The sequence below is a fragment of the Carassius auratus genome, chromosome 30, assembly GCF_003368295.1.
Source record: "Carassius auratus strain Wakin chromosome 30, ASM336829v1, whole genome shotgun sequence".
Lineage (NCBI taxonomy): Eukaryota > Metazoa > Chordata > Actinopteri > Cypriniformes > Cyprinidae > Carassius > Carassius auratus.
The window spans coordinates 4,088,617-4,116,487 of NC_039272.1; the positions used below are offsets into that span (position 1 = coordinate 4,088,617).

Below are 27,871 nucleotides of genomic sequence, written 5' to 3' on the forward strand. Positions count from 1 at the left end.
TACTAGTTAAATTTGGACCACAAATAATATAGAAAATTATTTGCGTTTAAACATTTAATCGTATTAATTCCAGCGCAGCGTTTGATTTTATCTAGCTCAAAAGAGCTGTGACTTTGATTTTGAAATGTAACTCAACTGGCGAAAGTAAGTGTCTTTAGTCTGACGGACCAAGAAGTTTTGGCTGGAAATTTTCGTGTTCGGAAGAGAGAGAGAGAGAGAAGCGCAAATGACTAAAAAGTGCTGTTAAACATTACATGATTGTCTTTAAAATTATCACAGGTGGATGAAAAGACAGATTATTTAATGAGAGGCTAAGAACCTTCGACAGTAGCTGTCTAGCTCGCTGCTAACTTAAGTTACCTGATACGAAGACAGCGCAAATTACTGTGGAAAGTCGCGCTTATTCATACTCGGTTTTAAAAGACTTCAACCGAACTTTAACAAGGGATGGACGACCCAACAGTACTGGAGATTTGGATTTGATTAGAATAACGACTAACATCGGGGGTTTCAGTGGTCAGATGTGGCTACTGGAGACGGGAGACGTGTCACTGATAAAACGGCTGGAGTTGAGAGCCACAGCGCTGACATCCATCCATCCATCGGTCCTTTCAGCTCGGTCCGCCACACAGGGGAGTCCATACAGCATCAAACCCGGACCTGTAGGATTTTATTTACCCTAAACTTCACCTCCCGCTGAATTTAACACTTCTTAACACCGCTCTGGTGTGGAAAGACGCGTTTTGTCAGGATGGGTTCGTCGTTTCGGAGTGAGGAGATGTGTCTGGCCCAGATCTTCCTGCAGTCCGGATCCGCTTACGACTGCATCAATGAACTGGGCGAACTCGGGCTGGTGGAGTTCAGAGACGTGAGTCGGTGTATAGCGACTTGTTTATGTGTATTTCTTGTTTGAAATATTAAATTGGCTTTGGCTAAGCTGACCGCTTCACGCACATTGGCTATCGTTGTGATATGAAAGCTGTCGAACAATACACAGCACACCAGACAACAACCCACACATTTCTACATCTTTAATTGACGTCGTTCATTTGTTGGAATAACATAAGTGCTCGCATCTGTCAGATACCCACATTAACTGTTAGTATACATTAAAAATGCATAACATTTTTTGGCACACTTTGCACCAGTGTTCTTTACTCTCATTTTTAAGTCATTAACAAACATAGATTTATATAATATTTAACTGTAGGTGTAAGAAATGTTAGAAATGCATATTTCAATTAATTATAAATATTATAGTATTATTGTTCATGTTTTTATTACATTAATATTAAAGGTATGTTTTTTAATTTATTAGTATAGAATGTTTTGAACAAGTGTAGAATATTCCAGTCATGCTGGATCTGTTTTGATTATATGTTTTCTTTCTTTTTTGTTTTTCCAGCTTAACCCAAGTGTGAACTCTTTTCAGCGCAAGTTTGTCAATGAAATCAAGAGATGTGAAGAAATGGAGAGGATTCTGGGTAAAAACTGAAATTAAAACTAGTGTTGTCAAACGATTAATCACTATTATTTGTATCCAAAATAAAAGTTTTTGTTTAAATATATATATATATATATATATATATATATATATATATATATATATATATACATACACACACACACACACACATACAGTATATATTTTGAAAATATTTACGTTTATATATTCATATTCTTATATTTTATAATATTTATAAATATATTTAATATAAACATATTTTTCTTAAATATATACATGCATGTGTTAGTATTTATTTATGCATAATATATAAACACAGTATACACATATTATGTAAACAAAAACTTTGGATGTGATTAATCACTATTAATCATTTGACAGCACTAAATTAAACGCATTAGATGAACTTAAATTATTTTAATAAGGGCATACTTCAAAATGACAGTACTTTCTTAACACAAAGCATGTTCATGATGGTTATTACCAAAAACAGATGGAGTACAAACAGGATTTTTTTCTGTAAAATATTTGTGAATGAGTGATGGGCAGGACCATTAGGTTATTTAATTTTATAGAGTTAATTAAACTGTGCATTTAAGTGAATTCAGTAGATTAAGACTGATATGTGATGGCTCTTTGGAAACAGACATTAAAGCTAATTCAAATCCCCTAAAGTAAATCAACACAATGAACTCAAAGTGGACTTGTATAACAGGATATCTTCTGCGGGAAATAAAAAAAGAAGACATCCCACTGCCAGAAGGGGAGGTGAACCCAGCTGCACCATTACCCAAACATGTGATGGTCATAATGGTGAGCTCACTTCTAGCTGTTCATTTGTTTAACTCTTGTGATTAGTTGGTCTTTCACACACATTCAAATGTCTTTTCTGTTCTGTTTTCTCACAGCCATTTGCCTAGATTCTGCATCTGTTTTCTTTCTTTTATGTACACTTAGCTCAGTTCAAGAGATTTTGTTCAATAATTTTAACAACATAGCAGAGCTATAAAGATAACTTTTTACAAAATTTTAAGTTTGGAAATGTCTGCTGATAGAATGTATCATTAAAAAATGTAAACATAAAATATTAGCCTATTGGCTTTTTTCTGGATATTCATTAATTGGTCATTTAATAATTTTATCGCATGTATTGGACGTCGTTGAAATCCCTTTTTTAGTTTCCTGCTAGGTCTCTCTGGAACACTTTCCTCAATGTCAGTGCACTGATTACAATGTTGATGTATGACTGCTGATTTTTAATTATTACCAATTCCTGTGTGTTCTGTTTAGGAGCAGCTTCAGAGACTGGAACTGGAGCTGAGTGAGGTCACCAGGAACAAGGAGAAACTCCAGAAGAACCTTCTGGAACTGACCGAGTACACACACATGCTACGCATCACACGCAACTTTGTGCAACGCAATGCAGAGGTGGGTCATGTGATTCCCTGTCAAACGTTTGGAACATTTGTTTGAGCAAAAGAAACGGGGAACGTCTGATTGGTGGAAAGATTTAGCCTGCTTTTGTTCTTTGTTATATCATTAATATTGTTAAGCAAACAGCTCTTTATAAATCAAATATCTCACTCTTGCTCAGTGTACTGTCTGCAGTTTGGCTTTTGTTTCTCTGTGTCCGTTGATGTCTTTGGTATCATGTTCCGACCTCAGTGGTGTAACTGAAATTCATCTCCAGAGAAAAGGACTGTGGGAATCCTGCAGGTGATTTGGAGTCACCTGATTTTCACTGACTGCCAGAACTCTGCGAGGAGCCAGCAGTGGCTTTACAAACAGGCTTAACTCTTGACTTCTTCTTTTTGATCACCGAGGCATTGTGTGAATCTAATCTCTTTCTGGTTTTTGCTTGTGTATGAGCAGAGGGAGCCATCACAGGTTCAGTATGAAGAGTTTCCCTTCCTAGAGAAAGAGCCCATGATGGACTACACCAGCATGCAGAGGCTTGGAGCCAAGCTTGGGTGAGCAGTGTTTAAAAATACCAAGCTGAAAGTATACTGCTCTTGCCCATGTTCTGCTTTGGCTCACCAACAGTTAATGGGAAATAATTTTCATCATCAGTACAGTTTCCTGTTGCACACCCTCCATGTAAACTGATCTTTCTTTTAAAATCATCTTTTTTCATCTGTCATCCTGTTTCTTATATACATGTTTAAAGGGACACAAAACCCGTGTTGTAAAGTGGAGCTCATATTCCTCTTGTCCCTCCTGCACAGGTTCATTTCTGGACTCATCCAGAGCATAAAAATTGAGGCGTTTGAGCGAATGCTCTGGAGAGTGTGTAAGGGCTACACCATCCTCAGCTATGCAGAGGTAGATGGGCTTTTAGAGGACCCTGATACGGTGAGACTAGTTGGCATCTTCAACATAGTTTGATTTCTATTAATGATGTTGTTTTTGGTAACCAAAATATATATTTTTTTTATTACCATTTATTTATTTTCTTGTGGTCAGTTTGATCTAAACCTTTACTGCAATGCTGGATGCTTGATTCAATTAAAAATAAGAATATTAATAAAAATAGGAATATCTAAGGTGTTTGTCTGTTTTTTTCAGGGGGAGCCAACCAGGAGTGTGGTGTTTCTCATTTCCTACTGGGGAGATCAGATTGGACAGAAAGTTAAGAAGATTTGTGACTGGTAACTTAGCTCTTAATCAACTTCCTTAGTTCTACTTGAGGTTATTCTGTTAATCAGTCTAGATTAAATAACTTTGTGCTGAGCTGCCACATATCTGGGGCAGTTAACCACTAACACGCTCACTGATTGCATCACAGTGACAAACGGGCTGCTACTCCTTTTTCATAAAGATTATAAATAGCTTGTTTCCTGTTACATTTAGGGGAAGCTTCATGCTTTAATTTCTTAAAGGGCTCATATGATACTTTTTTTTTTTAAAGATCATAATTTTGTGTACTTTGTGTAACAGAATATCTCGGTTCTCTATGCCCTGCCTCTCTCAAACGCGTCATTTTCTACAAAGTCCCTCCTTCCGACAAATCCATTCTGCTCTGATTGGCCAACTGACCCAGTGCATTGTAATTGGCCAACACTGTAAACACGCGTCAGAAATGTAATGCCCCTTTCCATAATTGTGAGCTTCATCTTTCAAAATAAATTTTAAGTCAGTTAATAATGTCCTTAGTTTTACCATCAGTTCAAGCTTTAAAGAGGAACAGTCACGTGACAGACACAGTGATGAAGCTCGTATGTGTGTGTAGTACACAAGCCACGAAGTGGTCGTCCATAAAATGTTTAGCTGTTCTGGTGTAAGTAATCTTAAAAATCCTTCAATGTAAATTCCTTCTACTTTCGTTAGGCCAAATAAAGTGCTTTTGCTTTCACCTAGATACACACAGCATCTCCCTGACATGACTGCTTCAATACTAACTGTGTTACTGAAACCACACCTTCTTTCTTTGCGTGAACATTTGGGCGGCATTACGGAAATATTTTCACATAGCGATGTAGAGATGTGGGGGCGTGTTTCAATGAGCTGTTTTATTGGGGTGTGGACAAGTCTTAAATGTTATAAAGAATATCTCTTTGGATTTGAGACTTTAGTCTTTGCAACTTTACAGATCTTGTTTATGCACCAAGAGCTTGTAACACTCCAAAGAGAAAAGAAAAATTAAAATCGCATCATATGACCCTTTTAATCTTTCTGAATTCTTTCAGTTAAGAGAAAGTAGAAGTGCTGGAGTTTTGAAAATAGTGTTTTTGTTTTCATAGCTACCACTGTCATCTGTACCCATACCCCAACAGTAGTGAGGAGAGGACAGATGTGGTGGAGGGGCTCCGCACACGCATTCAGGACTTGCACACGGTGAGTCCAGATGACCTGCTTTCACCTAGGGGTGATATTATATATATGATGATTTTTGGTCTATGACAGAATTTTTATTTTTATTTTTGGGTGAACTATTCCATTATTAATAAAACAAAAAAACACAAAGAGAAAAATCACTCACTACTCTACTCTTTTAATACAGTTGCTTTGCTTTAAAAGTAATAATACATCTATATAGTATTCAGTTATATAATTTCTTGAATGCTCCTGCTGAGTATTGTACCTGTAAGTAAAGCACTGTTTTATTTGCATATTTTGTGTATTTGTAACGTGTATCTTTCTTATTTTTTTAATGGCAGATAAAATAATGAAAGATTCCACCATTCTTTTGAATATTTTGTTGCTTTGTCTTAAAAAAAAGGGAAATTAGTTTGGCTGTAATGCTCCGATAACTTGCAAAAAAGTAAAACCAACATGACAAAGTATCGCGATAGAACCATGATAAGATATTTTTGCCATACCGCCCACCCCTAGTTTCACCCTTGTTACACTTTGACACGCACACTTTTTCTTGCTTTGACTTTGTGTAACGTGACGAGGGTGTAAGTGTGATATCACTAGTGATTAGTCATTTACTGACTTAGTTCTTAATAAGCTCAGCTTAATCTTATTTAAAGATTTTTAAAAATCATGTTTAACTGTTCTAAACATCTTTTTAAACTGACAGATGAAATCAGGAGTAGTTGAGGTTGACAAAGCAACTTTAATGCACAAATGTTTTGTTCAGATGTTAAGCTCAAAACTCTGTCCTAGAAACTGTAACTTGACATTGTTAAATTCAGCAGCTAATTGTAAGTTCAATAAAAGTTTAATAAAATCAATGAAACCATGCTCACTTTTTAGATCAGAGAAACAAAATATCCCTTTTCTTAACTGAATAAAAAGAGCTAATTTACTGTTTCAATAGTGCTTGCGTAAAATGCGAATTGCTCGAAATAGCACTTTAACAGGAATTATAGTAATGAAATGCATGAATGTTTGTGTCATGCACATTAATAAATTATGGGTTGCAGTTGTAGAAGGGTCTGATTGTGTTCTGTCTGTTTTTGCAGTGGATGGTACTTCAGATACTCTAACCAAAAGAGTAGAAAGTGTACACAATAGAACGTTTTACGTTTATCATGTTTATTCTACATTAGAATTATTTGGGTTTAGTGTTGTAACTAATCTTTTCACACCAGTTCTAGACTGCCATGCAGTGGAAGAATGTAGGGGGCAGGTTTGAGGGCATTTAAATTTGGTTGTGACTACTCTGTAAAAGAGAGAAAGAAAATTGTGTTAGTGGCCCAACTCAGCACATGATGTTCACAAGGTCTAGACTGTGGACAAATGTCTCAGACTACAGGCACCATTAAATCATTTTTCAATACTTTGTTCTTACTCACTGTTCCTCTCAAAACCTATGAAAAGAGAAATAAATTGAGTTGTTTCTTTGCCTAGAAAATATTCCTTGATTGATTGAAGATTTGTTTGCTGAAGAGCACAGCAAAAATTTTTCTCTTAAATTTCCCATATGGGCTAAAATATTTATTGCTGTTTATGACAAAAAGCTTGTTTTCAAAATCTTATTCACACAAACTGAGAAATATATTACATTAATTCTGTGATGCCAGAAATTTCATAAACTGTAGGTTCTTCAGTAAAGCATGGAATTAATATTATTACAGAGCTTTACATGAATACACAATTTAAAAACTAATAAATGAGTGGATGAGTAAGTGCATTCATGTTGAAGTTTGCCAAAGCCCTCTGGTTGAATCACTCTGTTGTGTTCCACACTAAAAAATGGTTTAGCTTGACATAGTTTTGAACATGCTCTTGAAACCATTGTTTTTTCGTAGGTTCTTCACCGGACTGAAGATTACCTGAGGCAGGTGTTGAACAAGGCTTCTGAGTCCGTGTACATTTGGGTGATCCAGGTTAAGAAAATGAAGGCCATATATCACATCCTTAACCTCTGCAGTTTTGATGTCACAAACAAGTGCCTCATAGCTGAGGTGTGGTGTCCTGTAAATGATCTGCCCGCTATTCGGAGAGCTCTAGAGGATGGATCGGTGAGTACTTGACATTATTCATTATTTCGAAGGTGCACTAATTCAGATACATCTGATTAATTACTACACTCATATCTCTTAAAGTGAAAGTTCACCTAAAAATTTGTCTTTAATTATACAACCTCGTGTTGTTCCAACCCTGCAAGACCTTCATTCATCTTCAGAACACAAATTAAGATGTTTTTGATGAAATCCGAGAGTTTTCTGAGCTTGCATAGACAGCATTGCAACAGACCCGTTAAAGCCCAGAAAGGTTGTAAGGACATTGATTAAATGGTCTGTCACATGAGTGGTTCAACCGCAATTTTACGAAGCTACGAGAATACATTTTGTGCGAAAAGAAGAAAAATGACCCCTTTATTCAACAATTTCTTCCCTTCTGAGTCCGTCTTCGATGCACAAATTTTCATTTTTGGATGAACTATCCCTTTAACTGTTGTTTTGTTCCTTCAGAGGAAGAGTGGAGCCACAGTTCCCTCATTTGTCAATCGTATCCCATGCAATGACACTCCACCAACCCTCATACGCACCAACAAGTTTACCTCGGGCTTTCAGAATATAGTGGATGCCTACGGTGTTAGCAGCTACAGAGAGGTCAACCCAGGTGAGAGGGTAGCGATTAACATTAAAACTGACTTCATGTTAGCAGCTTTAACATGCCCTCAATGCTCCATGCACAAGATATGTAAGCTTCCTTCTTTATCACACCTCCTCACAGCTCCATACACAATCATTACCTTTCCCTTCCTGTTTGCTGTGATGTTTGGAGACCTCGGGCATGGCCTCATCATGGCGCTGTTTGCTCTGTGGATGGTCCTCTATGAGAATGACCGCAAATTGAAGAGAAGCAGAAATGAGGTACATGCAGCTTGCTGTTATGACTATTAATTTTCTTCTGAAATTCATTTAGACATGGTTGTTGGAAGTTATTGAGTTTAGTGTTAGTTTACTGTTTTTGTTCATTTTGTTATAGTTTGATTAACATGTGTGTTACTTTCTTTTTTTCTTTCTTTTTTTTAGATCTGGAACATTTTTTTCGAGGGCCGTTACATCATCCTGTTGATGGGTATATTTTCAGTCTACACTGGATTAATATACAATGACTGCTTCTCGAAATCCCTCAATGTGTTCGGCTCGAGCTGGAACGTCAGCGCTATGTTTGTGTCTGGAGTCTGGAAGTGAGTGTTGTGTACGGCCATTATTTTGACCAACTGTTATTTCATGCTCTAAATGACTATTTATTTTTGTTTAAAATGTGAAAGAAGTTTTATCAGTAGTTTACGGAATAAAATAAAATTACTCAAACCCATACCAAATTTAGATGAATTCTATTAATTTTCCATAGCTGTATCTAACAAATATTTTGAAATGTAGGTACAACCTTCCATGTTTCCATAGAGATGAAAGCAAGGCTTTACTAAAGCACTTTTCATCTATCAGTTTTTATGGTGGCAGTTGAATCTGAGTTCATACACAAGGGGAAGGCAAATCTAACAATGACTGTGTGTCTCCTGATGCTATGTTTGAAGAGGTTTATTCTATATACACCAATATTCAAAAGTTTTGGGTTATTCCGGAGGGGCACTTTAAAATGATAATAAAGACATTTATACGTTGTAGTAATATTTAACAATATTACTGTTTTTATTGTATTTTTGATCAAATAAATCCAGCCTGGGTAAATTGTAGTGTAATCCTTGCAGTCAGACAGCTGAAGAATTAGTCAATTATTCATTTACACAAAGAAATGTATTTACATTTATTTGCATAAAAATTTACAACCCAGTCCAAAACGCTTATGGAAAAAATTAGTGGAGATTATGCAGATGATCATCACCGTAGGGAACAACAGCAGGCACAGAGATTTCTCTTGTAGAGTATGTGACTCTAATGTGATCTTCATTTTCTCTTTCTCCCAAGTTCAAGCACACTCCGCTCAAATAGCTTCCTTGCACTGGATCCAATCGTCACAGGAGTCTTTAAAGGAGCCTATCCTCTGGGCATTGACCCGGTAGGTCTCTGATGTCATTTTATTACTGCGTTATCAAACGAAACAAATTACCTTACTATCACATCACCATAAAAACAAGTAACAGTGGGTGAAAGACTAAGTTGAAAGGGTTCCGTGGGTGAATGACAAGCTTTTTTTTTTTATTCTTTATAAAATATCTAATCATTTTTAACATTTAAATAATATTTTATTTGCACTGTAGATCTGGAACCTGGCATCCAACCGCCTCACCTTCCTGAACTCCTATAAGATGAAGATGTCTGTGATCATAGGAATAGTCCACATGACTTTTGGAGTGGTCCTTGGCGTTTTCAATCACCTGTGAGACTTGTATTAATAGATATTTTGGATAGATTAATTTCAAATGCATGACTTTGATCTGTCTAATACTTCATATGTTCATCTGTTCAGGCACTTCAGACGGACATTCAATCTGTACCTGATATTTATTCCTGAGCTGCTCTTCCTGCTCTGCCTCTTCGGCTATCTGGTTTTCATGATCATTTATAAGTGGCTGTTTTTCACAGTTAGAGAGTCTCAGACAGCTCCCAGCATTCTCATCCACTTTATCAACATGTTCCTGATGCAGGGGGACTCCATTCAACCCCTCTACCCAGGACAGGTAGGACTGAAAGAACCGTACTTGCACCCATTCCACTTTACATTTACATTTTCTTTACATGTATTTTCCTTCTTTCCCACAGGCTGGGTTTCAGGTGTTCCTGGTGATTGTGGCTGTGCTCTCTGTGCCTGTGTTACTCTTGGGCAAACCAGTCTACCTCTACTGGCAACACAAGGGCAGAGACCACTTGAGCATGTACCGGGTAAGGATCCTTGTTTTGGTTGTGTGTGTGTTCTGCAGTTGGCTGAAGGCCGTTGGCTGATCTTCTCTGTTTCTCTCTCTGTAGGGTTATCAGCGTGTCCGGCGGAGCAGTGAGGAGGAACTCTCTCTCATGAATGCTCACGATATAGAGGAGGGCACCAGTCTGGACAGCCACTCCTCCAGCTCTGACAGCCAATCAGAGGAGGTAAGAGATTCAGAATATACCATGGCATGATAAACCGGTAGACATTTTGGATTGTCATCTTTACTGCGGTTATGCACTCACATCAAGAAGAGATGCTCTGTAGTCACGAAGCATTGAGGTTTAAAATGTTATGTGTAACAGTATATTGGATCTGGGTAGCTCTTAAAGTGACAGCAGTCTAATATTCCTGTCTAATATTCTAATATTCCTCATTCATGTTAATCAAACAACAGAGAACATCTCTTACTGCTCTTGACTTAATCACTTTTGTAACTTAAATAATACAAAATATAATTTACACAGTGAAAACTATGCAGTGTTTTTGATTAATTTATATATTTATTGTCGTTTGTGTCCTGTTGCTTGAAATGATCTTATCTTCAGTGAGCTTGAGTTTGAGTTTTAGGCTTGAATCAGTTTTTCTGTGATACTGACACAGGTGACAAGATTGATGAAAATTCTATGGCATTTAAAACTTTGATAACATGACCATATTAAATAAACCATATTAAACGCAAAAATAACTTTACTGTGATATCTATCGTTATTGTGATAAAAGATTTTGTTCATATTGCGCATGCCTAATTCCAAACTAATTCCGTGCATCGTTTGGTTGGAATAAACTACTATCCCCTCTGAGCCTAACAAAGTGTCCTTTCTTCCACAGTTTGATTTTGCTGATGTGTTCCTCCATCAGTCCATCCACACTATAGAGTACTGCCTGGGCTGCATCTCTAACACTGCGTCTTATCTCCGTCTGTGGGCTCTCAGCCTGGCACATGCCCGTGAGTAACATACCCCTCACTGTAGTAAATAATAATAATAATACAGTTTATAAAACGCACACAAATCAAAGGTCTTCATTGAAACCTGTCAAAAAAGTTTGTCTAATAATTGAACAATTTCTTTTTAAAGTGATAACAATAATAATACTGAAAACATCAAGGAATATCACTAAATAAATTTGATTACATTTTAAAATATGAACTAAATTGTTTATTAAATATAAATGTAATTACTGCAGTTTTTGATAGTAAATTTGTATTTACCGTTACAAAGGTTTTTTTTTTCTTCTATGTAATCCTGACAAACCTTTACAAAGGTTCAGGCATGCAAAGACAAAAATACAGTTATAAAGGCCTCCCTTGCAACCACATTCTTAAAAATACCGTAATATTTTTCTTTTGTAATACTGCTCGGCACTACTTGAATGACCATCTCTTTTTGAATAATCTGTTACAAATAAAATAAAATGTTCTACAAATATAAACTGAAATGTTTCCTCATTTTTTATTATTGATGACTATACAGTTTTATGGTTTAATTTGTGATTAATATATTCCGCACATCCAGTGTGTATTAATAAAAGAGCTGGAAACAAGGCGATTTATCATAATTACAGCAGAAATACAGAGTGAAATATTTAGCCTATATAGGACCTATAAATGATTGTTTTGGAAAAACAAAAACAAACGGCTTTATTAAAAATACAGGAATGCTGAACATGTTTTGTTGTGGTGCAGAGCTCTCTGAAGTGTTGTGGGAGATGGTGATGCGGCTCGGTCTGCATGTGGACACCAGTGTGGGCATTGTGTTCCTGGTGCCTGTTTTTGGTCTGTTTGCTGTCCTCACTGTGTCCATCCTGCTGGTGATGGAGGGACTCTCAGCCTTCCTCCATGCTCTCAGACTCCACTGGTCAGTACATTCCTCAGTGTATGTATTCAAACAGTATTTATACTGAATGATTCCAACTGAAATCATCTCTCTCTCCTCAGGGTGGAGTTCCAGAATAAGTTCTATAGCGGCGCTGGCGTCAAGTTTGTACCGTTTGCCTTCTCTCTCTTGCACACCAGCTTTGAAAACGAGGGGTTGTTGTGAACCATGCTAAACACCAGACCAGAGCAGATCTGTGAGCTTCATTCTAACAGATACGCATGTTGCACTACATGCCAAAGTGCTCCAACCAAATATATGGAGATCTCAGATCACCATTGACAATACTGAGCCACATGAGATGCTTGAACACTTTGGGACGTGCGATCGTAACACAAACACGCTGAGAAAAAGCAACAGCTCTGGTCTGTAAATAGGACTCTTTTTCAATTTTTGGAATGTGTTGAATGTATTAGCTCTTCACAAAAGTGCTCTTTGTGAATATCATTTTTCTATCATGCCTGTTGACTGTGCAGAGATTGGTGACTCTCAATAGCGGACCACATTCCATGAGTTTAAGGTTGAACTTTTTTGTTTATGGGCAGTCAAGCAAGTCATTTAACTGCTTGTTTAAATTCCAGCATTTTCATCCTTCAGTGTTGCAACAGGAATATGGCTGGTTCAATCGTTGTCTGGAGAATGGAACTGTGCTTGGATAACAACAGATAGAACACAGTCAGGAGTTTGTATATTTGGGCACAGTATTTCTCAAATGTTGGCAACAAGATGACTTGCCTAATTGTTAGCCCAAATGTGTTCATTCTTCATATTGATTAGCTCAGATCTCGTTTCTGTTGGGCTATATAGATCGAGCTTCACGAGGCTGTTTATTTCAAATAAGCCCACAGGATCCTCAGATGTTTCTACGTGCCTAATATACTGAATGTGTTCTGATGGTTGGGTGGTGGATTGAATTTTTCAGATTAAGTCATTTAGAATCAAATTAATTTAATGAGGAAATGCATTGTATCACTGTTTTGCTGTTCGAGTCATTTCTTTTTAATTGTATTATAAATGGAGATGTTTTTAGTGATTTTTAACTTCCAGATCTGTTCAGTTACTCTGTTTTTGCTCTCCAGGATGGTCCTTTTTTAAACTCTTGAATTTAATGTGAGATTTTGGTGTGTGGATTGAGCCACTGAATTCATTCCAGGTTTATTTTTTCTTTTCTTAATTTATTAACAGTACTTACTTTGATTTCTGTCTATCGTTTGACGAGACTGCATCGTTTAGGTAATATACATTACACATTTTGCATATGAGTTCTAAATTAACATTACACAAACCTGTAAAGCTGGGGTAATAAAACTGTTTGATTAGATGACTCGATTTGATATCATGTTTAAGTAATACAGCGTTTCACTTGTAAGACCTAATTGTGTTTATTATCTGAAATTCTAACTGCTTTTATTTGTTCCTAATTGAATTCACAAACAATTGATTTGGCTTATTTTTAGAACATCCTAAAAGTATTGGTCCTTCAGTGGAAATATGGATCTCTCTATAGTTATGATTTTATTAATCTCTCTCTCTATTACTAACTCAGATCTTGAACCGGCAAACCATGTAACACAAATGTAAGACTTTATTTGTTTTTATAAATAATCTTAGGGAAAATGACATTTACATGAATGGGTGGGAATTCTACACAAATCATCACTCCCCCTTCAGTCATTCTGCATGTATAGACATGAAAAGTGCCTGCCAGTATCCAAGTCAGGGAGTTTTAATAGAAAATGTGTACATGTATGATCATACAGTGACAGCTTGTCAAAAATGAAACTTTGACTAGCTGGATCATTTGAAATTAAAATATCTGTTTACAAGTAAACCTCTTGGTTAAAATTCAGGTTTTTACTAAATCAGCATTTATTAGGATGGCATGGCATCATTACTATGATTTTCTTCATTATAGTGATAATAATTATTGTTATCACAAAATACATACAGTGGTGTGAACATAAAATAACTCCTCTAGCTTTATTCTAGACTTTGATAGCAATTCTGATCTCCAGTGACGTCAGGTCTGAATCACAGCTTTAGAACTTGCTAAACATAAAAGAAATACGGTAGATTTGTTTCTGTTATGCAGCTTGGGGTAAGTGTTTCAAAGTGCTCTGCAAAACAACAGAAATCCTTTTTTTTCTTAATCACTCCTGAGTCCTGATGATTTATAACCTTAAGAAGAAATTTTAAATCGGTCTTTCGGTCACAAAGTACTGTACTACAATGTACTTCTATCACTATAATGTACTGTGAACTACAGCAATCCCCTTTAATCTTGGGTGTTTTAAACCACATTCTCTACTGCTAATAAATACAAGCATGCTATGAACACAAAACAAGGTCAGCAAGCTGTTTGCTTGTGTTTTCAGTATCACACTTTGTATTTTGATTGTTTGCTATGTCCTCTGAGTGAGTCAAGCGGGTGACTTGTTTACTTTTATTAGTTGATCGTTCATTCATTCATTCATTAAGTATCCTGATTGTACAAAAAAGTATATATTTTTAAATTGCATTGATATGCAGAGTACTGTGGCAGTCACAGTAACAAGATAATGACCACTGGGGGCTCCACTGAGCCAATGCAGGAAGCAGCTAATTCATGTGCATGACAATTCATGGGAGTAAAACTTTTGTGTCTGAATACCTACACTGTCCAATACAACAGACACAAGCGCTCTTTTAATGCTTGACTCAAGCTCATTGGTTAACTGAAGAAATGAGGTGAAACTTTACTGTCATTTGCTATGCAAAGTGGGTGCAGCCAGTGAGAAAGTCTTCAGCTGTGTGTCCAATAAGCCTGATTCTGCTCCTGCGATATTCAAATACAAGAACTTCCCTTGCCCAAATATGGTACTGTTACTGATATGAATCTAAAAGAAGTACTGCGTGTTAAGTTGAGCGAGTCTCTCCTTCATATGTGAGTTTCTTCATGTGCTGTCCAGGCCAGCATGGGACGGGGAGGAACATCTTTGATAAACAAGACTCAGTCCAGTGTACTTCACTGCTGGGAAGAGAGGAAAGTGCATTTGTCATGGGGTTGTACTCAATAAAAAGAACCTGATTTGCTTTGGAAGATAAACTGGGGCGGCACTTGGCTAAGAGTTCAACTGCGCATTTCTCCCACACACTCGTCTTTGAGGTGAACTTCAAAGAAAACATCCGTCTGTTTTCCCATTTTAGTAGTCTGTTTAAGATTCGGGCAAAGATATATATCATTGGGCTGCAAACACACACACTTAAACACACACACACACACACACACACACACACACACACACACACACGCAAGGCCCTGATGAGTCCATGTAGAGGGTTTATTCCTCTTTTGTCTGTCTGAAGAGTCAGTCAATTGTTTTGTATGTTCAGAAGATATCAGGAATCATATTCCAGTCTTGTCTTTCTTTGGCCTCCCAGTAACCCCCCTTATAAACGTAAATAGTCTCTCCCGTCAGTTCATCCGTCCTCTGGTGGAACCACAGCGGTATGTAGCCTTCAAAGTCCTGTCCTGTAACGCAAAACGATAGCATCACCAGGAGAACAGCATGAACTGTGGCACAAAAGTTGTGGTTGACAAATGGAATTTATAGTTTTATGTAAGGGTGTGTAATATATTTATATAAAAAATATTGCAAAAACCAAACAAAAACACACCCACAGGGTGCACGCATACACTATAAGATGTAGATTAGACTACTGCATGGGCACATTTAGAGTTCACGATTGCGTGATTAAGTCTATTCAAATTCACCCAAAATGTTAAATGTGGGAATATTCCCCGTATGACTTATATATTTTTATAATGTGATATAGAGTACAGTTCTTTCTCCAAATATCAGTACGACTGCAAATGTTATATTAATTTTATACAACAGTCCAATAAACAAGAAGTGAATATTCATTGACTTACATTCCAGCAATGCAAATAATAATAACACCCCTAGTTTCATGGTTTTCATCTTGTGTGACCTTTGACCTCCGCTCACCTTCATCGATGGCCTTCGAGGCCTCAGCTTCTCTCCTCCTCCTCGTGGCTCTCTGTTTTTCCTCCAGCCTCTGTTTCTCTACGTTGGCCTCGTCCCAGCGTCCCGCTTCCATCAGCCGCTGGTCCGGCCTCAGCCTGCTGTCCGTCCAGCACACACCATCCTCTTCCTCGTTCAGGGTCAAAGCCAGAGAGGAGAAACAGTACATGTTCTCAGCATTCTCTCTGAGAGATAAAGATGAGAAGAGAAATGATCAGAGAATCTATATTTGTTATCTGTTCTGCAAGGCCTCCTTTAGTTAAGTGAGTAAGTAAGAAGTGAAGAAGATATTTCTGCAGGTGTGTAATGTTGGTCTGTCAGTAATGAGTCTAGTAGGTACCGTATTTAAGTATAAATCGCATCAGTCCAAAAATACGTCATGATGAGGAAAATTAACATAAGTCGCATCATATTTATTTAGAACCAAGAACCAAAAGAAAACATTACCGTCTACAGCCGCGAGAGGGCGCTCTATGTCTTCAGTGTAGACTACAGGAGCACTGAGCAGCATAGAGCGCCCTCTAGCGGCTGTAGACGGTAATGTTTTCTATTGGTTCATTTACTCTTGTTTCTTGTCAAATTAATTTAGATAAATAAGTGGCACCTGACTATAAGTCGCAGGACCAGCCAAACTATGAAAAAAAAGTGCGACTTATAGTCCGGAAAATACGGTATGTTGTTTAGAGTGTAGATACTTGGGAAGGTAAGTAGTAGAAGATAACAATCCAATCACTCTGGTATTTCTCCTGCTCTTTTTCTAGCAAAATCAGCCTGATTCGGATGGTAATTGTTTTTCATGGGGACTTAAAGGATTTTCAACATTTACAGGGGTTAGTTGGTGCCAGTGTTTTTTTTCCCACTACCTGCGTGCAAATCCCCGGGCAAAATTAACTAGTGTTTTTTGACAAACAGCAATGTTGTGTCGTAATTGGTGATTGCCATACGAATCCACATATCTGAGTTTACAAGAAAAAAAAATAGAATTCTAAATTCAATGTTAAAATCTTTTTTGACCACTGTCAAACACTGTATGGAGACTGTTGCACTTGGCTATAATTTGCATGAATATTTATTTAAATTTACTTTTACTAGAAAGTATTTACAAGAACAATATTTCATAACTGCTCCACCACAGCAAGTGGGAGCTACGAGTAGATTGGTCTGTTGGTAGAGACATTTAGTTATGTCAGGGGTTAGTTTAGTTGGAGTATATGGAGGTATGCCGGTACGTTATTGATTGACATTAATGCTGTGTCTTACGGTAGAGGGTATTTCTTCCACAGCAGTTTGGGTGTGAGCGTCTGATAGACAGTCTTCTGTTTGCCCTCAGAGCTGCTGCTTCCTCTGCTACTCTGCACGATCTTGGCGCTCTCCATCTTGTCGTCCCATGTGCCTGACAGGATGTAGTGGGCCTGGCCTTCACTGTCCTTCACCACCCCTGTGACCTTACAGTGGGAGAACAACGAGAACAAGGGTAACATGCTCTGGGGTTGAACTATAAAAGCATGAAGAGATCGAGAGAGGGAAGAGCAGGATAGAAAGATGGTTTAGCCATGACAAACATCTTTAAGGGCTCTTATCTGCTGTCAGTAGGAATCACAGCGGGAGGGACAGGATTTACGTCCAAAACATACCTTTCGTGGGACTTCCCTTGAAAAGTAACTGTACGGAGAGAACTTGAGCTGACAGGTCTCTTTGGTCCTGTGGTTGACTATGTCTATATCTCCTGACTGCAACAAAGAAAATATGAGATGAAAAGAGAGAAAATATGAAAGAATACAGGTTTGGAACGATATGCGTGTTGAGTAAAGGATGACAAAATATTCATTTTTGGGTGAACTATACCATTAACAATACTGTAGGCTGCATTCCTTATTGCCAAACAGTTTCTCTCTCTCTCATTTTTAGTCATTGTTATTCAGAAGAGGACATCAAAATTGAGTAAAACTAGGTCCTACAAAGAATATATTCTACAAGCATGGACCTACAAGCACTATATTCCCTTTTGACATTTCTAGGCTTTGGATACTTGACAAATTACTGCAAAACAATTCTGGTAATCACAGAAATTGTATAATGTCAGAAGTTCAACCTGATCAATCCACAGTTTGCCCACAATGATGTTGTGCACGGTGGACGTGACTTTACGCCACACATAGTGGTTTCCACTCGCATGAAACTGTAGGTGGATCGCACCTGGTCAGACAGATTAAATCAGCATTAATAATGTTTATAGATTCTCTGTTACTTACAACATAGTACAGATGTGTACATTTGTTTCTATGAAGAATAGTGAGTTAGTGAGACGGTTAAGAGATGAGAGGAGACTCACCCAGAGGCATGATGGAGAGGTATTTGCCGCGGAACTTGCTAGCGATGGTGATTTCCTGCCACAGGGTCCAGCCTCGCTGTGACATCACATGATGAGCGGCTGCCGGCGGATGATGACTGACCTGAAAGATACAGGGAAATATCAGTCAAGTGCGAAATATAAAATTCACCACTAGGGGGTGCTGTGTCATTATTCATTCAAATGTTCAGACGTTCTGTGTGTGTGTGTCTGGTATTCTCACAGTCACCTTCAACCATCATTACCCCTCGGATCACTGAACCTTGCATGAGAAGCATTTCCAGTAATGGCTGAAGGTGACTGAAAATAAGGGTTGTGATGCTAGGTTATAATAAATTGCTTAATTTCTCATTTCCTCCCTAGTTGCTAAATTTATACGCTGCTTTCGATGGAAAATGGATTCAGCAGCAAAACTGTTTCTTCATCTCCAAATCAGTATATTAGAATGATTTCTGAAGGAGCATGTGACACCGAAGACTGGAGTAATGCATGCTGAAAATTCAGGTTTATCATCACAGGAAAAAAACAAACATATATTGGAGTGCCCTGTTATCCTAACGGATAGCTTTCCTCATATGTTGCCATAGACCTTTTGACTCTTAATACAGACCTGTTCACAGAGGGAACGATAGCCGAATTCTTCCAGGCGGTCCAGTTCGTAGGTCTCTCCCAGGAGAGGGTTGAAGGGCTTGGCTGTCCGGTGCACTGTGGTGGAGTATGAAGAGACGGAGAAGGCTGCGACCAGACACATCTGCTCCAGAGAGTTCTCACAGCGCGCCGCCTTATCCAGCAGCTCGTGGTACTCCAAATCCTCCGTCAAGCGCTGCAGCATGGACAGGGGCTCGTTGAAGTTCACCTGGACACAAGCACAGTGGAAGTGACCTTTTTGATAACAGAGGTGCTGCTTAATATTTTTGTGAGAATGGTGATAAATTCGTTCAAATCTGTTTAAATAGAAATCTTATTACAACATTTATAAATGTCTATACTGTAATTTTTGTAATGCATGAATGAAAAAAAAACTCACTGACTTCACACTTTTGAACAGTATTGTACATGCAAATGATATACAATCTGGGCACCTTTTGCTTCCTGTTCTCAAAGAACAGCAATGCACTGATTCTAATATTGCACTTAGGACCATTTGCCCAATGTGTGATATCACTTACAGGCATTGGGATCTTAGAGAGTTCTTTGCCAATGCAATTCTTCATGATGCTCCACAGATTGAGCGAATAGTTGGGCTTCTCTGGGATCTGGGTCCGCCTCTTCCTGTGAGGCTGCAGCTCTTTCCCTGAAAATTCATTACTGCTCACAGAACACTAAAAAAGACACAGACAAGAGTGTTTGTATTAAAAAAACATCTGAAATGTATGAAATGTTTCTGTTCTGAAAGACATTATTTGAAGGGCCCCGAGCGCCCTTGAGGAACGTAATGCATAAACACTGACAGCTGACTGATGCTCCATCTGTCTCAGAGAGTGAGTCACCGAGAGAAAGATGAAACGAGGGGAGCAGATATCAGTTAATTAAGATTTGGTTAATTGAGATGAACAACAGCTGTGAGAGTCGATGATGAACACAGACCGCCTGAGGAAACATTCAAGAAATACAGTGGGGTCCAAAAGTCTGAGGCCACTAACGAAAATGCTTCCTCTTCATTTTAAATATGAAGTGAGTTTCAGGTCCTTGTGACAAATGATTTTTAGGATTTCAGAATGCCTTAGCACTTTGTTTGTTGCCATTTTAAATTAGATTTAAATCTGAGATTTTCATTGTTGTTTTTTTGGATCCTAGTGTATATAGGCTTTGTTTTCAGCTCTTGTTTCATGTCACACTCACATTGTCTTCCTGGTTGCAGTCACTGGGCTGTCCTCCACTAGCACTACTGAGATTACTCTGAGAACGTCTGCACAGACAGGACAGAGAGAGAGACACAGTAAGAGGATGAGATACAGGCAAATAAGCAGAATAAATGTGTGACATTGTGTTTGACTGATGGAATGAAGCTATCAGGAGTCAACCAGTGAACAAGAGCCTCTTACTAGGACCAGATTAAAAATAAAAATAGATAAATGAATAAATAAATACCAAAAATTTTATCCTCCACTTACAGTATTCACAACTGTAATGGATGAATAGTGATTGCATGAATTTATATACATTTGAATGAAAAGCACAGCTCGTTTTTAGAGCTATTCAAAATAAATACTTAAGTAATAATCTATAAAATAATTATTTCAGAATTATAAAATATGTTATAAATTTTATATAATAAGTATTTTATAAATGATATCAATTTATATTTGGTCGAGTTCAAGTATTTAAATGCAATCGAAGAATAAATCAGATCCAAAGATTATGCGCATTCATATGGTCGAAACTCCATGCAGCTCCCTTTCTACTTTCTATTGGAAATGAATGACTTTTGGTGTACCGTTTATCAGCAGGTAGTGAAATTGACTTAAGAAATGTGTTTAGAGTTCATTATTAATAAAATGTCTGCATTACATTTTTGAACGACTATTTTTCTAATTCTGTCATAATTTATTTACACTAATATTGTTGAAAAATGTATGACTTTCATTTTGGGGTTAAGAGGGGATGAAGCTAACCTGTGGTGAGAGGGGTCCGTGGCAGTCACTGTTATAAAAGCAGGTGAGTCTTCCATGGCATCAAAATACTCCGTATCCTCATCTTCATCACTCGCTTCCTCTTTCCTGGGCCTTTCACTCACTCCTGTGCACACACACGTAGTCAAAAACAGGCACAACTGTACCATTACAGCAGTCGTGCTGCTTTGCCATCATGCCATGTCTCATAACTGAGCTCATTCACTTCTATAATATTGATTTATGAATGATCATGCTGCTGTAGGGGTGGCGTGTCTCACCCGTGTTGGTGGTGGGTGTATCGGGTGTGTTGACAGCGTGCGCGGGGGCCTCTCTCCAGGCTCGTTCCAGGTTGTTGTGCTGCTTGGCTAGTTGCTCAATGGTCTCCTCCAGGTGTGTGCGCTGCTCTCGCTCATGCTGAAGAACTCGCTGCCATCTGCGGCTGTGGCTCTCTGCAAGCTCCAAGAAATCTCGACACGCCTGTGCAGGAATGTACAAAACAGGGACTACACATCAACACAAACACAGAAGCTTCAGGAACAATGTATATAAGTGACATTTAGACCAGGGGAGAAACCTCCATGGAGAATTTTGATTCAGTCACAGATGAAACAGAAGAGCATGATGTTAAGTGGCGGGTTTGATTCCCTGGGAGTGCATGAACTGAGATCATATACCTTGAGTATATACCACATATAAGTCACATTGGATAAAAGTGCCAAATGCATAAAAACCTTACTAGACAAACTCATTTTTTTGTGAACACAAACAAACTCCTGATGATAATACTTGGATGTTTTACACTTCGAAAATAAATTAGTCTAAATCTAACTTACCCATGCAAGTAATAGCAATTTATTACAATATTATTCAAGCCATCTTTCAGTGAATAACAGGTCTATTTTATGTACTGATAATATATATCTGAGGGAGTGATCACTGAATCAAAAGCAACTTTTTTTCAGAAAATCTGAACATGAACAACAAATGCAAACAGTGTAGCAAGTAGTGTGAACAACAGTGAATTCTCACATGCAACAAACAACACAAACAGTCTGAATGATTTTCACAAACTACACTCAAAATGAGAAAGAATATACTGAGTGCAACTGAACAAATAGTGCAAATGATCTTTGCAAACTATATAAGAATTATTAACATACTGTAGTATAACACCGATAACAGATACTACTCACTGGACCTGGTATCCCCGTCAATATCGATTCTACCAGGATGTCGCCTAAATTCAAATGCTTTATGCTATATGTAGTGCTGTTTCTTCCTTGTTTTTGGTTTGTGTCATGCCAAAGTTATTCGTCATGTCTTCTGCTGTGCATGAGTTATTTTATGTTCGTTTGTATGTGCACGAATACTTTCACTTTGCCTTTGAAAAAAATTTCAAAGTTCCAAAGAAGCCCAAAAGCATTTAATTGGTTGGGTAGATGAAAGATTGAACCAATCTGGGCACAGGGTGGGACGAAGCATCAACAGTCATTCATGTTTGGATCAGAGGAACAAACCGCATGGGTTTCTTTAATGAATCAAAACTAGACAATGTAACCACATTCACTACAGAGCTTCTGAATGTTTTAAAAAAATATAAAAAATAATAAAAATATATATAAAAAAAGACCAACAGAAACAAATAATCCTTTAAAATATTTTCTTTTTTAATTAAAAGATTTTAAATAAACAAATGTTATGTAAAACGAGATTTACAATGAAATTAAACACATTCATAATTTCTTGTAAAACTTTTAAATGACATTATTGTCATATTCAAAATTTGTTAAAGATTATGCGATTCATGATGTGTGGGATTTACACCTATATACATCATATTTCAGTCATTAAATATATATATTGTACAGTAATATACTGTATATGGAGGTTAACACCATATCCCTCCACATCCTCGTCGTCTCTGTTTTCCCTCGCTATCTCCATCACGATAATCCCGGCTCTCAATTCTCTAGGGATCTTATCTGTCCTCCTGCCGTAGGCACCACACATGAATTCACCTGTTTCCACATAAAACTGGTCCCTAATGCCTTCCTCTTCCTCCACCTTTCTTCTAGTTTTCTCTCCTTTTGTTAATTGTTCTTATCGAAATGTCTGTGAAATGCTTCACAACTTCTAAGAAATTCTATTTGATATGTCTATGACAAAAATGCTGAAAAGATCTGATGACATCAATCACGAGTCGTAGCTCTGGTTCAACTCAAAGCAGAAGTGAAAGAGTAAATCTGATGGCCAGAGCACGTTCAGAAACATGCAAACATACAGACTGTCTATGAGCTGAGTCGTGCTTTTTTTTTAGTTTAGCAGCATTGAGTAATATAATCATCTAAGAGAGGTTACTCTTGGTCAGTAACACGGACACAAAACAGTCACATGCTCGTACCCACAGGAAAATGTTATTGCTCTTTCACACCTCATTAGACTTTTTTGGAGTTCACATTCATGGTTCGGATTGATTTGGCTCAGATGATTTCTATACACTACGTCTCCTTTTGCTCTCTATTTCATTTTGTTATTGAGGAGAAAGAAGTGAGATTTTAAAGAGCTTTTTTCTTTCTGTAGTCAAGTAACATTTATTTATATAGAGCTTTATACAATATAGATCGCTTCGAACCAGCATTTCAGTAATAAACAGAAGAAACAGTCTCAATGCTGCAAAATTATTCAATTAGATAAGAATAAATTCAGTCATAATTGCATAAGACAATACAGTGTCATTATTCATCCCAATTCAATTATTCCGTGTTCTCATTCCATAACATTGAAAACTGAAAACCTAGCAATTTCTTCACTGCATATAGTGCAATGTATGCCGAACAGCATGTTTCTTGCTCATTATTAAAAATAATAACCCACACCACACATAGGTTTCACTAAAAATAGCTTCTGTAATCTAACACAGTTTCCATGAGAGCATGTCTCTCATCAGAGCTCATCAATCACGTTAATAACTGAGACTACAGTACAGCCACAGAATCACTAAGACAGCTCGCAGTCACAACCAATCACGTCTTTTACAGTGTCACTGCCTCTGGGTCTCTGTACTCTCTTCTTCTTCTCTCTCTTGATCAATGTTTCTTTGTCCATCTCCCTAGTCTCATCTGGAGGCACAATGACACGACTCATCTGACTGACCCCAGTCTGCCGGATTTATCAGGAACCACACTGACAAAGATAACTGAGCTCAATTTATAACAAAATGGCCATTTTACATCGGCAAGTATCAGAAAGACATTTATCTTTTTGACTTAAAGTAGGTATTATGTTACATTCCCTAATAAAGTCTCAAGCCAACTCACTACTGCGGTCAAACCATTAATCGTGATTAATTGCATCCAAAAGAGAAGTTTTTGTGTACATAATATGTGTGTGTGTACGGTGTATATTTATTATGTATATATAAATACAAACAGACACATGCATGTATATATTCCAGAAATAGTTTTTACATTTGTATATTAAATATATTTATATATGATTTAAATTATATGAATATAAATATATACATGTAAATTATGTAAATATTCTCTAAATTATTTTCTGTGTGTGTGTATATTTATATAATAAATATACACAATACACACACATATTATGTACACAAAAACTTTTATTTTGGATGTGATTAATCACGGTTAATCGTTTGAAAGCACTACAACTCACAAGATTTTTTACTCACAAAGCCCATTTTTATTTAAATTTGGTGCTTTGCAGGTGCCAATTTTGGACCTTGTACAGAACATAGTTCAAAAGCAATAGTATAGGTTTTTGCATCCCACTCTTTGACCTTAAAGTCCACAAACAAAGCAACAAACCAGCCCTTACCTGACTCCTGTCAGCACTGTGTCCAGAGCTCTGCTGTGAGAGAGGATCCTCTGTGCTACGCTTAGCATGTGACTGTGGCTTCCTCACACATTTATGAAACTACAGCTCCTCACCTTTAACATATGCAGACTTCCACTTTTTTTTTTTATGCTGAGTGAGGCCCTGGGCCCCAACTGCTCGTGACTTCGGGAAGAGCTTAGAGGAAAGAGTGTGTGTCATACATCCACATATCTGAGAAATGCCATTTAAATTGCTGAGGAGGAGGGAGAGCCATGTGATTCAGTGTGTAAAATTGAAAGATGTGAAATTCTGTGAGATTCCCAATAATATTTTAACATGTCAAGAATCTAGATAGAGTTTCCCTTATAAATTACTTTGGTTTTGTGAAACGATTCTTCTAAACAAACACAGCAGCTCAAAAACTATTTGGACACTTAAAGGAACACTCCACTTTAACACTCCACTTTTTGAAAATAGGCTCATTTTCCAACTCCCCCAGAGTTAAACAGTTGAGTTTTACTGTTTTCGATTGCATTCAGCCGATCTCCAGGTCTGGTGGTAGCACTTTTAGCTTAGCTTAGCATAATGAATTGAATCTGATTAGACCGTTAGCATCTCGAGAGTCAAGAGTCGAGTTTTAAATAGGAGAAATATAGAAACTCTTTGGTGATTTTTGAGTGAGATGCTCACAGTGTGGACAGTGTGATCACATTTTTAACATGAACTAAATGTACATGGAAATTTTCAATTTCACTTTGTTTATCAATACATATTACACATTTTACTTAAAAAGTATGCCTATTTTAATGGGTTTCAAAAATGTAGTTGAATATTTTTTGCTAAAATGGTCACTGCTTTGCCAGAATAAGTTACCTGTAATGTACACCTCGCTGTGAAAACTGAGGATTGTATTCAAGTTGTGTACCAACAATCCCAATTATGATGCAGTCGATGCATATTCAATGAATATGAACCAGTCAATACAAAATCCTATCGAAATCCAAACAAATCCAAATAAACAGCATGAAATTGCATTCACCTAAGATGAATTCAGTTTGTCAAAGTAGAAATGGAACACACGAGACAAAATCACCTCTAATATTGACTTCCATGACAGTGAGTAGTGATACCTATCCAGAGTTTGATTTAGGAAATCAAAGACTCAGAGGACATCCGCAAAACTGAGAGCTATTCCTAGACCTGTATTGATCATGTCAGTGGAGGCTCAACCTATCTAACTAGCTCTGATCCATTTATCATCTATCAAAACTATCTTTGTATCTGAAACAACATTTGCCTTTAGAGTGACACTGAACATCAAATTTGAAAAACAGAGACAGATGGGGATTTTCTCTGAAAAAGATTCAAACTAAAGCTGCTGTTGTATTCTGTTCTGGAGCTTGTTTCAGAAATGAGTGTGTTTGATGAAGTATGGTTGGGTAAGATTCCAAATTGTCCATTGTGATAAATGAACCACATTCTTTCCAGCCATTATTTCTGAACATTGCTTATTCATATTGACCATAGCACTAAGGACAGAGGAGTACACTGTCTAGATGACTAAAGACAATTCTTAATTTGAACAAAGTCAGACAGTGCTTAGACTCATTGGGCCCTATCACACACCCGGCGCAATGCGACGCAAGGCACAGCGCAAGTGTGTTTGCTAGTTTCAGTCTGGCGCCGTTCGCATTTTCCCATCCATCGTCATGTCGTTTAATTAGCAAATGCTTTTGATGCCAATGAGCGGTTTGGTCTAAAAAAGAGGTGTGTTCAGGCAAATTGCTATTTTAAGGAGCTGAAAATAGACTGCGCCATAGACCAACTCAAACCTGGTCTAAAATCTGCGCAATGTTTTTTCTTTGTTATTTAAAGAGCGAGTTAGTATAGGCGGGTCCGCAACGTGCGTACACGCTGCTTATTAAACACAGGGACGCACGGCAGCACACAAACCTGCCAAATATAAAAAATTAAAGGATTGCATTTCATAAGAATTTTTTGTAGGCTAATTAAATCTAAAAATGCCTCCATGTCATAATGGATAGTCATCACGTATCAGAATTAGGAATCTATTTGCTCGCACACGAGCAGTTCTGTTTCATCTCGGAGACATGTTCTGTCTTGCGCTTGCCAAATTCCGCCGTGTAAATAGCAAATCCATCATGGCACGAGCGCAACTGGCTCTTAAAGGGAATGGAAGATGAGACTCTGATTGGTTTATTGCACATTAAGCCCAAAAAACACTCATTACTGATTAACAGAATAGGGACAACCCCTTTACACCATGCACCCGGGTTAGTCAATAATTTTTCCATCGTTAAAATAGCACACGTGGATTTGGACACACCCTGAGTGCACCTGCGCCATGGGCTTTACACTGTGCATTTAGATCGTTAAAATAGGGCCCATTGTTTCATAAAAAGGGGACAAATTTCTCCAGCTCCAAGAATAAAATGTTTTTAAAATCAAGCAATCTTATTGGTTGTTATATTGTCAATATACACATTTTAATAACATATACTAAACTGAAAGACTTTTTTTTTTTTAAGTCAGTTATGTTCACCAAGGCTACAGTCAGATCAAAAACACAGTAAAAATAGTAATATTGTGAATTATTATTACAAAAGAAAACAAAATTATTACAAGTTTTATATTTGAATATATTTTAACATTTATTCATGTATTCCTGTAATGCCCATTACTCCAGTCTTCAGTGTCACATGATCCTTCAGAAACCATTGTAATATGCTGATTGGGAACTCAAGAAATATTTCTTTCAGGATACTCAAGTTCAACAGGAATTCCTGACAGCATTTGTTTGAACAAGAAATCTTTTTTATCAGTTTAGGTCTTTACTGAAACCCTGCTGAATAAGACTATTAGTTTATTTAAAAACTGAAACCTGACCCAAC

General features: G+C 37.4%; 2 protein-coding genes across 3 annotated transcripts in view; one reads left to right on the forward strand and one right to left on the reverse strand.

Moving 5' to 3' along the window:
• The first annotated feature begins 111 nt into the window (after positions 1 to 111).
• LOC113048928 (V-type proton ATPase 116 kDa subunit a-like) lies at positions 112 to 13,468 on the forward strand. Its single transcript, XM_026210900.1, has 20 exons — positions 112 to 868; positions 1,406 to 1,484; positions 2,181 to 2,278; positions 2,756 to 2,893; positions 3,338 to 3,435; positions 3,691 to 3,817; positions 4,031 to 4,113; positions 5,206 to 5,299; positions 7,165 to 7,377; positions 7,831 to 7,981; positions 8,096 to 8,235; positions 8,398 to 8,555; positions 9,298 to 9,388; positions 9,591 to 9,709; positions 9,800 to 10,010; positions 10,093 to 10,212; positions 10,297 to 10,416; positions 11,084 to 11,201; positions 11,940 to 12,111; positions 12,192 to 13,468. The coding sequence occupies exons 1-20, from the start codon at positions 752 to 754 to the stop codon at positions 12,292 to 12,294; spliced, it is 2,550 nt and encodes an 849-aa protein (XP_026066685.1). The 5' UTR covers positions 112 to 751; the 3' UTR covers positions 12,295 to 13,468.
• Positions 13,469 to 13,709: 241 nt separating this feature from the next.
• LOC113048931 (oxysterol-binding protein 2-like) overlaps positions 13,710 to 27,871 on the reverse strand; it is a 33,572-nt gene continuing 19,410 nt past the window's right edge. For both annotated transcript variants that reach the window (XM_026210903.1, XM_026210902.1), the window contains exons 3-13: positions 21,398 to 21,596; positions 21,120 to 21,243; positions 20,347 to 20,413; positions 19,674 to 19,826; positions 19,115 to 19,360; positions 18,487 to 18,607; positions 18,247 to 18,350; positions 17,789 to 17,884; positions 17,415 to 17,599; positions 16,119 to 16,339; positions 13,710 to 15,640 (exon numbers count right to left, since the gene is read on the reverse strand). In XM_026210903.1, the coding sequence (XP_026066688.1) occupies positions 15,498 to 15,640; positions 16,119 to 16,339; positions 17,415 to 17,599; positions 17,789 to 17,884; positions 18,247 to 18,350; positions 18,487 to 18,607; positions 19,115 to 19,360; positions 19,674 to 19,826; positions 20,347 to 20,413; positions 21,120 to 21,243; positions 21,398 to 21,596 (1,659 nt within the window). In that variant the 3' untranslated portion in view covers positions 13,710 to 15,497. The remainder of the gene's footprint in view (positions 15,641 to 16,118; positions 16,340 to 17,414; positions 17,600 to 17,788; positions 17,885 to 18,246; positions 18,351 to 18,486; positions 18,608 to 19,114; positions 19,361 to 19,673; positions 19,827 to 20,346; positions 20,414 to 21,119; positions 21,244 to 21,397; positions 21,597 to 27,871) is intronic.